The sequence below is a fragment of the Magnolia sinica genome, chromosome 2 (assembly GCF_029962835.1).
Source record: "Magnolia sinica isolate HGM2019 chromosome 2, MsV1, whole genome shotgun sequence".
In the NCBI taxonomy this organism is placed as follows: Eukaryota; Viridiplantae; Streptophyta; class Magnoliopsida; order Magnoliales; family Magnoliaceae; genus Magnolia; species Magnolia sinica.
Genome location: NC_080574.1, coordinates 66,036,874 through 66,051,793, shown reverse-complemented (window position 1 = coordinate 66,051,793; position 14,920 = coordinate 66,036,874). Strand labels below are relative to the sequence as shown.

The 14,920-nt window shown below is 42.1% G+C and overlaps 1 protein-coding gene across 3 annotated transcripts in view; it reads left to right on the top strand.

The window, feature by feature from the left end:
- The window catches only part of LOC131237169 (probable ubiquitin-conjugating enzyme E2 23), a 51,498-nt gene that overhangs the window by 20,919 nt on the left and 15,659 nt on the right, over positions 1-14,920 (top strand). For all 3 annotated transcript variants that reach the window (XR_009167081.1, XR_009167080.1, XM_058234839.1), the window contains exon 2: positions 12,286-14,370. Coding sequence is in view for 1 of the 3 variants with exons in the window: in XM_058234839.1 (XP_058090822.1) it covers positions 12,286-14,370 (2,085 nt within the window). In the remaining 2 variants the exon portion in view is untranslated. The remainder of the gene's footprint in view (positions 1-12,285; positions 14,371-14,920) is intronic.

The following is a 14,920-nucleotide window of genomic DNA, read 5'->3' as shown; positions in this document are numbered from 1 at the left end:
AGGAAAGAAACAATCGCTGTTTCAACAGTGTTTCCTCTTCTGCCTTTGTGGTGGGGTCTAGGGCTAAAAAGTTGTTGATTGAATGGGTATCTAATGTAACTTCTTTAAGGTCTTTTGATCTGATCTTTCTTTTCTAGGTTGTTAGCTGCGGCTTGCCATCTTGGCAGCTTTGTTTTTTCTGGTTTTTTGTTTCTTTGTTGTTTTCTTCTTCTGCTGTAGCTCCTTTTCTCCTTTTATTGAAGTTGCTTTAAAAAAAATAAATGAAAAATATTGGCAATATTATTGCATGTATCAACGATAGGATGTATTTATTTCAAAGGTTGTTGCTGGGATCTCTCGATATTGGAAATATCATGTGATATTGATAATAGCGACCATTGCAATTTATATTTTATATTACATCCTGCATCTACATTGTTGACCTGCAATACAGATGATATCTGCTGATATTATTGATAATTTCAGCTATACGGTACTACCAAATTGGTACCAAGTACTCGATGATACTTGTATGAAATGTTTTAACTGAATCGTGTAGTACTCAATTCTTTATGAAAGCAACAGTTCAGCGTGCAAATATGACGTGGAAGGCATGATTAGTGCCTAAATTGGGATTATGGGCTAAATCCCGATTTTGCCAGATTCCCTACCCAAACGGATCCCAAGTTGTTTAATAAAACTAAAGCTGGTATAATAGGTCAAATATTTCATCACAATTATCATGTCGTGTTACGAGTGGAAGACCTGTATCCACCTGTACATATTGTGGATTTTGATGTATAGTGGCCAGGGCTTTTTGGGGAAGTAACTTTAGCAGTTTTGGTGTAGATTGACTCCTCAATGCTTCTGTCTCGGATCTGGTTGAGGGGTGGGAGAAAAGTCATTTCACTTCCAAAGGTTCTATCCTTTGGAAAATGGCGCCATCGGCTATTCAGTGGGCAATTTGGAAAGAAAGGAACCCCAGATTTTTTTAAGGCAAAGAGGCAAAAGGGGAATCCATTATGACTGGGATTCATTTCATGATGGTCAGCTGGGCTAGTATTCTTCCAAAATTCGGAGGAATATTGGTTTCGAAATTTATCACAGATTGGACTGTCCAATGCCAAGGAATTCCTTAGAATCTTGTGTTACTGGTTGAGCAACGAGGATTTGGATTGTTGATTTGCTACTCTGTTGTATTCTTTTTTATTTTATTTTATTTTATTTTAAGTTCTATGTAGGGGATAATAGCTAATCATCCCATTGGCAAGATTGTAGGTTGCTGTCCTCAGTGTTTTTATAATAAAATTCAGTTTTCTTATATATATATAGAAAAGAGAAATGGAGAGTTGTATGTGTTTCCCTATCATCGTCATCAGTATATGGGTTTCATAGATCCATCTCTCATTGAAGGCAAGTGGGATGCTGAGTAATTTGTAGTGTGACCGGCTAGTTGGAAATGTAAGGAGGGATGCAGTCAACGGCCTTGCAAGGTTACATGGAATGGCCTAATCTGCAATTTGTTGACAAGGTCGGAAAGTTTCTGATAAAATGCATGTCCTAATTGAATATATTCCATTTTCCTCTAAAAACCATTAGTTCCAATAGTTTAACAAGTCTGGTAGATATATACCTTTTAAAGTTCCATCTTTCAATGGGGCTTCTATTGGGTCGCAAGCTTTAGTGTTCAGTTCTCATTTGACAATTTTGTCATATCTACTTGATGAAGGTCAATTTTCAAATTGGGGTCTACACTGGGATCATGTTTTAGAGTTTACTTCTTCATGCAGCAATTCTTTCTACTGGTCAGCTAGTCCACATGCAATCTTTAAATCAGTCCCTATCAGAATCCCAACATTTAGAGTTTACAATATATGGGCCTGTTTGATTTCTGGAAACCAAATTCCCAGCCTTTCCAGGAAAATGTGTTTGGCTACATCCTTTTCATCTCTCTCTCTCTCTCTCTCTCTCTCTCTCTCTCTCTCTCTCTCTCTCTCTCTCTCTCTCTCTATTTTATTTATTTATTTATTTTTAAAATATTATTTCCCAAGGCTCCTTTTTCCTTGCTTTTCCTGGGATTTATTTCCCACAGTAAAAGCTGGGGAAAAAAAATTCCCTAGAAAAGCTTGGAAAACTCATAAAACAATATCAACCCATTCTTCTCTCTATGCCCCTACTCTCTTCACCCCTTTCATACCACTGTTGTAGTTGTCTCCTCTACTCTTCTCCGAGCTCAATGGTGAACCCCACTTGATAGGTAGTCTGAATCATTGATTAGACATTTTTTAAAGATGATAAATATGGATCACTCAGTTTCCATCTATTAATTGGATGATTAGGATCATTAGATCATAGTAATTTTTGGGAGGGATGGGCAATCAAAGGTGGGGCCCCTCATCATGTACAATGATAAAGCCTTTTCTAGTATAATAATATGAATCTTTCATTTCCTAGTAGTTAATCGGATGAATAAGATGATGAGATTAACGTGACTTTTCAGGAGGCATGGTCAATCAAAGGTGGGCCCCTTGGGATACGGCCTAGATCAATGATTAGACCTTTTCCAATATAAAAAAGATGGACCTTCCATTTCTCATCCATTAATCAATCATTTAATATCGTGATATGGAAGTGAGTTTTTGGGAGAGATGGGCAATTAAAGTTGGGTTCCACATGATACGCAATGATTGAGCCCTTTCTTGTATAAAAATGGATCATCCATTTCCTAGTAGTGGATCAGATGGTTAGGACCTTGCAATCAAAGTGAATTTTTGTGAGGGATGGGCAATCAAAGGTGGGCCACACATGATGGGCAATCCAGATCAATGATCAAGATTTTAGCATAATCAATATGGACAGTTTATTTTCATGACCACTGGTTGGTTATGATCATCTAATCAAAGTCACTTTCAAGAGGCATGGGCAATCAAAGATGGTTCACAAATGATAGACAATGTACATCAATAATTACATCTATATTATAATCAATACAAACCTTTCTGTCTTCCTAGCAATTGATCAAATGGTTTAGAATCATCGATCAAAGTGTTTTTAGATAGAGACAGGTAGTCAAAGGTGGGACATATGAGGGATGGTCCAGACCAATGATCAAAGATTTTTCAATGTGATTGCTTAGGAGTCAGGACCGACCCCCCATTTTTGGTAAATTCACTAAAACACTACGTAATTAATATGGAATTTACATCATTTACCTTTTTAAAAAAAGGTTTTAAAAAAGTTACCTCATTAATCCATATAAATACTGTTCCACTACCTTCCATTACATTTCTATAACGGACGGTTGGGTGGGTGTGCAACCAAATGGGTTAGCTGCTTAGGTGGGCCCCACTATGATGTTTATGTAAAATCCACCCTGACCGCCAGGTGTGTCACCTCATGTTAGGCCAAGGGCCCAAAAATAATCCACCGTGATGTTTATATAAAATCCACCCCGACCACCAAGTGTGTCACCTCATGTTAGGCCAAGGGTCCAAAAATAATCCGCATCCGTGATTCAGGTGGACCGCATGATTGGAAACAGTGTACAAGGCAACTATCGCCCTCCAAACTGTTTCCCTTGGCATGGGTGACCTAAATCACGGATGGGCCTAAGTTTTAGGCCCTAAGCCTAAATTTTGGTGTGGCGTCTAATGGTTGGAGTGGATTTCTTATAGTCATCACGGTGGGCCTTGTAAAAATCAAGGGTGAACATCTCTTTGCCAACTATTTTCTTTGGTATGGTCTACCTAAATCATGAGTCAACTTGAGTTTTTGGCCCTATACCTAAACTGGGATTACACATCTAATGATCAGAGTGGATTTTGCATACACATCATGGTGGGCCCCTCTAAAAGTTAAGTCCCAGCATCCCTTCCAAGTGTACAAAGATTATTAATTAAAAAAGGGAGTTGTAAAAGGAGGTCGCTCTTGATTTTGGAGGGCTCCACCGTGATGTTTATGTGAGATCCACTCTGACCATTAGATATTTAGTCCCATATTAGGCCTAGAGATAAAAACTTAGGCCGACCTGTGATTCTAGTGGGCCACACCAAAGGAAACAATTGGGAGAGAGACGTCCACCTTTGATTTGTACAGGGTCGAGAAATCCATTATAACAATTAGATTTCATTAAAAAAATTTATGTTTGTGGCCCAAAAATCATACCCATCCATGATTTGTGTTTTCCACACTAGTGGAAACATTTTGGAGGCGAGCGTTGCCCTGTATACTATTTCTAATCATGTGGTCCCCTTGAATCATGGATGGAGCTGAGTTTCGGGCCTTGGCTTGAGGGTGAAGTAGTTGATGGTTAGGGTGAATTTTACATAAACATCACGATGGGGCCCACTTGAGCCCCCAATTTATTTGCTCTCACCGTTGATGTGATGGAAGGTAGTGGAATGATAGTTTTATGGATTAATGAGGTATCTTTTTTGAAAAAGGTATGGAAATGTAAAATCCATATTAATTAGGTAGTTATTTCATTTGGGTTGATCATGCGACAAAAGAATCATTTAAGATTGGCTTTCCTTTTTTTTTTTTTTTGGAAAGATGAAGGATATCATTAAAAGAAAAAGTTAAAAAGACAGAGAGGGGCTGTTGAGAAGGCAGGCCACAATTACACTCCTAAAAAGAAAAAGTCATGGCCATAAAGATCCTTGACATTGGCGGCCCACTCAATCGTAAAACGCTTGGCCCTAGTTGCTACTGCCCCAGCCATATTTGAAGTATTCCTGAAGCATCTGCTATTCCTTTCTCCCCAAACCGACCACCAGACTGCAAGAACTGACATCCTCCAAATAATTGTCTTCCCCTTTCCTAGTTGCACCCCGTGCCATGTTTGAAGGAACTGCTTCACTTCGCTTGGGAAGCACCAAGATAAGTTAAAACTAAGCATGATCTCTGCCCAAATGGATTGGGCGAACCGGCAGTGTAGCAGCAGATGGTCGACTGACTCTTCTGCCCGGATGCAAATAGGCAGATATTGGGGAGGACCATCCCCTTCTTCCTTAGATTATCCACCGTTAGGATTTTCTTTTTCCCTGCCACCCACCCAAACGCTAGGATTTTCGGGGGGGCAGCATATTTCCACAGAAAAGAGAGATTAAGCTTTGGTTCGGACTTCTGCATGTGCATTTGATTGTAGAGGGATCTAACAGAGAAAAGGGAGACGATCTGTCTGGTTTCCAGAAAATGTTATCTTCTGACGAGAGAGAGGGGGCTGCTGTGTAGAGACATTCGAGGAGGCCTGTAAAATCTGGGATCTCCCAATCTTGGAGACTTCTTCTGCAAATCACGTTCCAGACAAATTTTCCACCAACTTCAGTGAAATGGTCAACAACATACGAATTTTTGGAAGTGGTAATATGATAGGAGATGGGGAATCTACTTTTAAGTGTTTGATCTCCAATCTAGATATCATCCCAGAACCGAATTTTGGCGCCATTGCCAAGCACAAATCCAACACTAGGGAGGACTTCTCGTTTCGTTTTCATGATTTCTTTCCAGATATGAGAAATTTTATGACATGACAAATCTTTAACCCACCAGCCACCAGGCGATCTACCATATTTACCCTTGATAATGGAACTCCAGAGACTTCCTTCTTCAGCCCCAAGCTGCCAAATCCACTTTCCAAGGAGAGCTTGATTCATAACTTTAAGATCTTTGACCTCCGCTCCCCCATCTGACAAGTGGAGACAGACCTCCGACCACTTTAGAAGATGAAATTTGTTCCCTACTTCCTTACCTTGCCATAGAAAATCCCGCCTCGCTTTATCAATGGACTCTCTGACTGGGGCCGGGCACTTGAGGAGAGACATGAAATATATCAGAAGATTGGAGAGCGGCTTTTATCAACGTGAGACGACCACCTAACGAGAGATATCGGCTCTTCCATCTCGACAGATTCGACTAAAATCTGAAAATAACTGTCCCATAGGGCTTTGGGGGGTTGACCAACGCATAACGGCAGACCTACAAAAGAAGACGGCAGCCGAATCGGCGGTGTAGTCAAAAGATTGAGCGAGACTTTCTACCTCCTCTCTTTCCATGTTAATCCCAAAGATTTTGGATTTTACCAAGTTTACCTTTAAACTGGAAATCGCTTGAAAGCAATGGATACTAGTTCGGAGATTGACCACCTTCTCAGTCGAGGCTTCAAAGAAAATTAAGGAATTGTTCACGTATTGAATGTGCGTAATAGGCCTTGACATTCCTTTGATTTCGATCCCTCCTAGAATGCCCTCCTCTTGCCCTCTAAGGAGCATTCTAGACAATGCCTCCTCCACTATTAGAAATAAGAAGGGAGAGAGGATCTCCCTGTCTCAATCCTCTAGTACTTTTGAAGAAGCCTTTTGGAGAACCATTTAAGAGGATAGAAAAATGGGCTGATCTAGTGCACTCTCTCATCCAAGCTCTCCATTTGTCCCCAAACCCCATACGCTGAAGCATGTATTGCAAGAAACCTCAGTCTACGTGATCGTAGGCTTTTTCGATGTCTAGTTTACAAGCAATATGCTTTTGACCCGATCTAACACTAGCATCCAAAACTTCATTAGCACTGAGAGCTGCATCTACACTCTGCCTGCCTGCTATGAAGGCACTCTGATTTTCTGATATGAGCTTCCCAATAACCTTTGTCAGACGCATAGCCAAGACTTTAGCCAGAATCTTATAAGGCCCCCCCAATAAACTAATGGGCCTGAAGTCTTTAGGAGACGTGGCACCTATCATTTTTGGAATCAAGGCTATGAAGGTAGCCCCTAAACTGGTAGAGATCCTACTCCTGTTATGAAACTCCTTGAACCATTTCGTGACATCTGATTGGATCACCTCCCAAAAATGATAAAAGAAAATGATTGGGAAGCCGTCTGGGCCCGGGGCTTTGTCACCCCCTAGCGAGTCGATGGCCTGTTTGATCTCCTCTCCAGAGAAGGGAGCTTCTAGAGATATAGCTTCCTCCTCTGAAATTGTATTGAACTGAATACCATCTAGCTTGGGCCTGCACCGCTCTTCTCCCTTGAGAAGGGACCTGTAATAAGAAATCATCTCCTCTGCAATCTCGTCTTTATCTTCTATTCGAACTCTGTCCACCAAAATACTGGTGATTCTATTATTTGTCGCATGCATGCTTGCCATTGTGTGGAAAAATCGCGTATTTCTGCCACCTTCAACCAATTCAGACAAGCCTTTTGTTTCCAAGATATTTCTTTTTGGAGGATGCTGTTAGCAATGTCTTGAATCACCTGCACTCTTCTGGCCTGCATATCAGGGGACAGAGTCTATTTCAGCCCGCGCATCTATGGCTGACAGTTCAGCTATCAGCACTTCTAAATCCTGATCCTTGTTTTGAATCTCACTCCGGTGCCATTGTTTTATCTCTTTCTTCAGCATCTTCAACTTAGAAGACAACCTGAAATCTGCAAAGCCTTCTACCTTAAAACCTGTCCACCAATCGGTAACCTTTTTTGAGAACCCTGTAATTTTAAGCCACAATAAATCAAAACGGAAAGGCTTTGGCCCCCAGTTCTGCTCTTCCACAACAAGGGATATGTGGCAATGGTCAGACGTGATCCTGGGGAGAATAGATTGAGAAGTTAAGGGGAATTGATCTATCCAATTTGTAGAGACTAGGAACCTATCCAGCCTACTCATCGTAGGGACCACTCTCCCATTTGACCAGGTGAATCTTGCCCCTAGGAGAGGAAGATCCACTAACTCCTCTTCTTCAATCCAAGAAGAAAAGGAATTCATAGCTGGGGATACGGACCTGCCGTGAGATTTTTCGTAAGCATTCCTGATGATATTGAAGTCCCCTGCTATACAACACGCTCCTATGAATATCTGCCTGGAGGCTGAAAGTTCTTTCTAGAATAGACCCCTATCCCCATCCTGAGTAGGCCCATAAACTGAGGAGAAAAGACAGATGAAACCTAAAGAAATATGCTGAAGAATTACCGAAACCGAGAAATTACCGTTCCAACTATTAAGGGCCTACCAAATAGATGACTTCCAAGCTATAAGAATACCACCTGCACTGCCGATTGAATTTTTCGCCACCCATTTCACATCGATAGCCCTCTAAAGGGTGCCCATCAGCCTGTCATCGAAATTGCTACACTTGGTTTCCTGAAGACAAAGAATATCCGGTTTGTATCTAATATAGGTGTCCTTGATAATCCTTCTTTTCTGTTTGGACCCCACTCCCCTCACATTCCATGAAATCGGCTTCATTTAGGAATGAAGCTTCCTTGAATGCCCTAGATGGAGACCCTTTTCGATGGAGTTTCTGGATATCTTTGCCCTGATAGTAGACTTTGCAATTCCCTGTTGGTACGTGGCATTAATCTGCGCCCTTTGAGCGATTTCTGTTCTGCAAGGGGCCTTCCGCTGGACTCTACTCATTGGAAAAGCACTATAAAATCCTCCGGACAGTCTCCAAAAGATAGACCGAGAGATCTGCCCACACATCCCAAAGCGTCTCTTATCCATTTCTTATTATGGATCTTATCAATCAGATTTATTCTTTCCCAACCTATCATTTGCTACGAAACATCTTCGACTGTAGTCGGACCAACTCCCACGCAAGACTGTAGGGGTTCTGCTTTAATGACCTCTAGATCTGGGTGCTCTTGGAACAGCTCGAGAAGACCATGGTCTGACCAGTCACAAACTTACGATGGAGGTGAGGATCGAACCGATAACTGAGATGGCGGATTCTTGGAGCAAAAAGATCCTTGGTCTAACTCGGAGGTGTCGATTCCCTAGATCATCTTCTTCGGGCTACATTGGGAGAGAGGAAGGATTTGTTGCGACTGATATTGATCTTTGTGAGGAAAGGACTAACTGCAAGAGGCAGGATGGAGGATAAAGGGCATCGGTTGGGATTGAAGGGGTCGAGATGAGGCTACTGTCTGTAGTCGGGTTTGATAGAACGGGGAGATTGAGATTAAAGAATGTCGGGTCTAATAACGTAGACCCGAAAACCTTTGGACCCAAAACCTCGGGTTTATTATAGTGACTTTGAGGACTCAGTATCCGCCTATCTGGAGTGCTAATAGATTCGGATCTGAGGCCCGGATTGAGATCAGAAACATCGAGCCGCCCGCCTTCCTTGAAAGACACGGCATTCGAGACGATAACGCCATGCGTCTCAAACTCCCTACCGACGCAGCTCGATGGACGATGGATACCAATCTTGGGGATAACGTCTGAGACGCTCTCCGAGCGAGTTGCTGGGGGAGTGCCACCTGTCCCAAGATTGCTTATGTTACTGAGATCAGCGGATTTCTTACCTCCACGTATCTGACAGATAACTTGTCACGGATCGCTGGAGTAATTGCCTCCTGAGAGAGAACTGTAGCGGGGTCTGGTGTTCTGCGGGAGTACTGAAACGGAGCTTGTCCGTGCTCTGCTCCGGTCAGTTCTGTCCTACCGAAAACAACAGAGGGTTCTCTGGCACACCATAGATCACCCTACCTCGGACATGGAGACCGTTTATCCTCCTGCTGAATAGGGACTAAGATCTCCTTGTCCTCTACTTTTACCTGAATCTGAGACGGAATAGGGTCTTCCTTCGCACCCTCATCCTAGCGATTGCCATTTCCTCGTCGATCTTGGTATTTTGATCCAGTTCCATTAACAGAGCCAAGAGTTTCGCCACAGTGATAAAAAACTTGTCATACTAGAGTTCGAGAGGAATCCCCCAAATGAGAATCCAAACCTCCTTGAAGCCAAAAATAGTGAACTCCTCCCAGCTCAAGACTGAGCTTATAGGCCTGTCGTTGTGTACTGCTCCTGCCATGATAAGAATATCCGGGTTCAACCTCGGCGTTAGTTTTACCCAAAGCTCGTTGTATCCAATGGGTCTGATTAAGAATTGAGAGGGTTGGATTCTACAAACACCTTCGATCCATTCCCTAACTTGTGATATCGGCACCCCATCTCCCATTCTGATTACCACCAAGTCCTGCAGTTCCTTCTTAGATTGTTCTATTCGCTCTTTATTGATGCTAATTGAATATGCTTCCTTAGGATTCGTTGGTTCCTTCTTCCTTCCTCCTGTATTTTCCGACTCGGATGGAAGATTAGATTGTTTCCTGTCTTGAGTCTGCTTCACCAGCACGTCCCGATATGAGGTGTTCGAAGGGGGAGTGGTATTTGAAACCGGTGCGGATCAACGGTCCGATTTATCTGAGGTTACGCCCTTTCTTTGATTTCTCTCTGGCCCAAATCTCGCTCGTTGCACAAGTAGTTTGTCCCCCGCAAAGCTCTGTCCATGAAGCATTGATACAACTCTGCATAGCTCTTCCTCCGAGCCCATCCTGATGAGTGCAAATCCCCTGTATTGGCCACTCTTTTTGTCTCTGGGCATTATCACGTCCATGACCGCCCCTGCTCTCCCAAAAACCCTTTCTAGGTTTATAGGAAACCAACCTGAAGGATATCCCTTGACAAAGAGTGTTAGAAGGGAGTCATATCTGTTGGTACCCTTCCTTCGATCCTGTTTTTTCCTTCCATTGTGGATCCATTCTTCTATCTTCTTCCCCTTTTGAATCTCGTTGTCGTTCTCTATAGTCCTTTTCCTAGGTTCGATCAAAGCCGTTGTAGTCATATCTTCATTTGCGTCTATATTTAGTTCTGACTCTCGCTGGTCGTCGATGGGCATCATCGTCATCATCGTAGAATCATGCCATCGCCGTCACGGTGTTACTTGCAAGATTGGCTTTCTTTAACCATAGCTATTTTGATTCCATCGAACCAAGAGGGACATTGTTTTGCATTTGGCAGAGATACCCAAAAAATGTCTGGGCAATGTTTTTATTACAGGGTGGCAAATGCTAGTACGTTGTCAATTATGTGCAAGGGTATACAAAATGAATTAAGGAACAACAGAGCTTCGAGGGTGGGATTCAGTTACATGAAAAAAAAATTTCTTCTTTTTGGGTGGATAAGAAATTATTCCTCATTTTAAACCGACTGCTTCACAAATGCTTGCATCACTGCTTTTGATCAGATTGCATAAAACTTGAAGGGGATCTCATTTTTCCTAAGGACTTTGCATAAAGGAATGAGCTTCCAAACTGTTCCACTCTTCATCGTGGTACAAGAACAGCTCAACCTATTGTGGTAATTCTTGCAAGGCATAAGCAAGGGATGAGCACAGGAAATGATCCAAATGAATGCAGGATTTCCTATTTTTGATGTCCTTTTTTCTATTTACTTCAAGAAATTCATATTGTTTGCTTGTATATGTACCTATAGCTACTTTATTTATTATTACTATTTATTTTTTTTTCAAATCTACCAGTGGAAGTTCATCAACAAAATGTAGTACTAAGGGACAAATGCAACCCACAATTTCATCAGGAGGCAATAATAACTAATACATAAATTTGTGATGGGCAATCCTGTTCTATTATATTTATCTGAGATTTTCCATCCCCATATGCACCCAACCCTCACCAAATGCACCTTTACATGATGCAGCACAAATGTCAGCCTGACAAGTTAGTCCAACGTCTGAAGGGTGGATAAGGTGGTCTTACCATGAATATGACCATAAGCAGAATCAGGCCCGTCCACATGTTTGAGAATATCGAATGTGAGCAATTTAATTTAAGCCCATCCTTTTTTGTATAGGGTGGCCCACCTAGTGACTGGGCTAGCCTGACTCTCGCGTGTGTTCATCTTCACAGTGGCCAGTGGGGTTACCTTATGCTTCAGTCAAATGTCTCATACATTTACCACGTTGGCATGTTTGCTGCATGTAAAGGGGCCTTTGGGGCTAGCAAAGTTCACTGTTAACCCATTGATAATTTTCTGTACTCAGATTATGTTTGATTACTAGTCATCTACTGATTGCCCGTTGGTTTCATTTTATCTATTCAATTGGGAATGACTTCGCTAATTTGATCTTGTACATGTCTTTCTGCTTCCCGCCCCCCCTTTTCTAAAATGTTCCTCTTTCTGTCATCTTGCTTTTAACTTAAAACTTTGAATGAAATCAGGAAAGTGATGGTTTTCAACACTAAAGGTATTCAAATTAGCTAATAGTTCTGCAAATTGATTCGCTTTCCTGTAAATCTGGGAAACCTTCACAGCCTTTAATCTGAACATATGATCATAAATGCTACTATGAATCAATGCCATCTGTTTTGCACAAGCGGACAACTTTAAGGGAACTGACTTAAATTTTTCTCCCCCCCACCCCCCCCACCCCCCCTGGAGAATTACCTCACATTCTCATAAGATTGTGAAATCCTTGATTTCTTACAGTTTTATTTAATCAACTATTTTTTCCAGATGAGGAATGAGCATCATGTTGCCAATGAAAACATTTCAGAATCTGCGGAATATGCAGAAGTGAATGACATGTCGAATCCAACTGAATGTGCAACAAATGGTTTTGCATCTTCGCCCAATGGAAGTTCCGAAAGTGGGGAAGCAATAAAGTCTCAGGAGTCTATAAGAGACGTGTCGAATGAGCTATATGTCTACAGACAAGATGTTGTGAAGTGCAAGAAGCATGAAGGCCTGGTTGGGATTGTAATGGAGGTTGCTGGTGACTCAGATTCTGATGGAAGTGTCACTGATGATGACAGTGATGACTCTGAGGATGGTGGTCATTCTAATTGTGATGATGATGGTGGTGGCCGTGATGATAACCGCAATGGTACTAATGATACTGAAGATGATGGTGACAAGAACGATTCTCTTCAAGATGGCCAAATTAGAGTAATTTGGCTTGATCATACTGAGACAACTAACAGTCTTAGTGATATCACGGTTGTAGATCGAGGATTCTTGCACGGGGACATTGTTGCTTCTGCTTCAGATCCGACAGGACAAGTGGGGGTTGTGGTAGATGTCAATATCTCAGTTGATTTGCTAGCTGCAGATGGAACAGTTGTAAAAGATGTCTCCTCCAGACTTTTGAAACGGGTAACAGATTTCACCGTGGGTGATTATGTCGTCTGTGGTCCTTGGCTGGGTAGAGTTGATGATGTTCTAGACAATGTGACAGTGTTGTTTGATGATGGATCAACTTGTAAAGTCATGAAGGCTGATCCTTCACGGCTCAAACCAGTTTCCAAAAATATACTTGAAGATGCAAATTTCCCGTATCACCCAGGTCAGCGCGTTAAGGCTAGCTCGTCGTCAGTTTTCAAGCATGCTAGGTGGCTTTCTGGAGTGTGGAAAGCTAGCCGTCTGGAAGGTACTGTTACTAAAGTTCATGCTGGATCAGTTTTTGTTTATTGGATAGCTTCAGCCAGCCCTGGTTATGGTTCTGGGTCAGTATCTGTCCCTCCTGAAGAGCAGAAGCCGAAGGATTTGGCACTGTTATCTTGCTTTGCACATTCAAATTGGCAACTGGGTGACTGGTGTCTGCTTCCTTCATCAGCAACATCATCTTCAGCCCCCTTGGATGAGGCTTTATTAAGCGGAAATTCCAAGCATCGTAGTAGGGGCTGTGAATCTCATGCCTGGGATTCAAAGGAGTGTGCAGATACTGAAAATGAAGTTAGTGATATGAGCTGTTGCACAGATGGGTCAGGTGCTCCAGAGAAATTAGATGGAATCTGTGAGCCATCCCAAAGTAGGAATTCCATGGATCTTGATGCAACTTCTAATGTGGATGGAGATAGTGGAACTGCAGAAAGTAATGCCTCCCTTGCTTCTGGCTCTTGCAGCAGCTTAATGTCAGTCTCAAAGGAACCCGTGCAAGAAGGTTGGCCTGCACATCGCAAAAAGATCCGTAAGGTTGTTGTTAGAAGAGACAGGAAAGGTAGGAAAAGAGGTGAAACTTTTGAAAGAGCTCTTCTCATTATAAATACTATGACAAAGGTTGATGTGGCTTGGCAAGACGGAACTAGAGAATTTGGACAGGATTCGAAGGCTTTAATTCCAATCAGTAGTCCAGGTGATCATGAATTCTACCCTGAACAGTACGTGGTGGAGAAGGCATCGAATGATGGAGATGATCCTTCTGATGTGAGACGTGTAGGGGTTGTCAGAAGTGTGAATGCAAAGGAGCGGACTGCATGTGTGAGGTGGTTGAAGCCAGTTGCAAGGCCAGAAGATCCAAAGGAATTTGATAATGAGGAAATGGTAAGTGTCTATGAACTTGACGAGCATCCAGATTATGATTACTGCTATGGAGACGTTGTTGTTCGGCTATCCCCAGTTTCAGTGGGAGCTGATACACCCATTCCAGTGGAAGCTAGTGGTGATCGGAAGAGCAGAAAACATGCAGGATCTAAAAGGGTGGAGAATGCATCCAATGACGAAACTGATGCTAATTTTTCTGGTCTATCTTGGGTGGGGAATATAACCGGTCTTCAAGATGGTGATATTGAAGTTACATGGGCTGATGGGATGGTTTCGAAGGTACATCCATCACCCTGTTTGATGGACTAGTTACTGAATGTGACACTGTTGATTTAGTTATCTAGGATCAGATAAGCAATGGAATTATACTCTTTTAGTATGGAACCATTTTACCTTAGTGATACACCGGCATGTCTGTAAAGTTGATTGATAAAAATACGTTTTCTCTGTACAGAAAGAGAAGTGTTCACGTATAGGTAATGTATGTGAATTTTCACATATATCCGTCTTTCCTGCCAACCTTAACATATATTTATGATCTGAACAATGCAATAGTCAGATGGCCAATAAAGATTCCCCACTGTGAGAAATCAGTCTGATCCACTGATCAGGCAGGCCATGCTTTCAAGATCAATGGAAAGCCGATGGCCTGACTCTGTGTACAGATCTTACCCACCTAATAAGTGGATCAGTCTGATTTTCACAGTAGGCAATCTATATGTTCATATGGTGTAAGTTGTAATCCATCTTCTGGACAGGTTGGATTACTGATGAACATGACACGTTGGTGAGAAAGATAGGGCTGTATGTGAAAGTTCACATGTAGTAC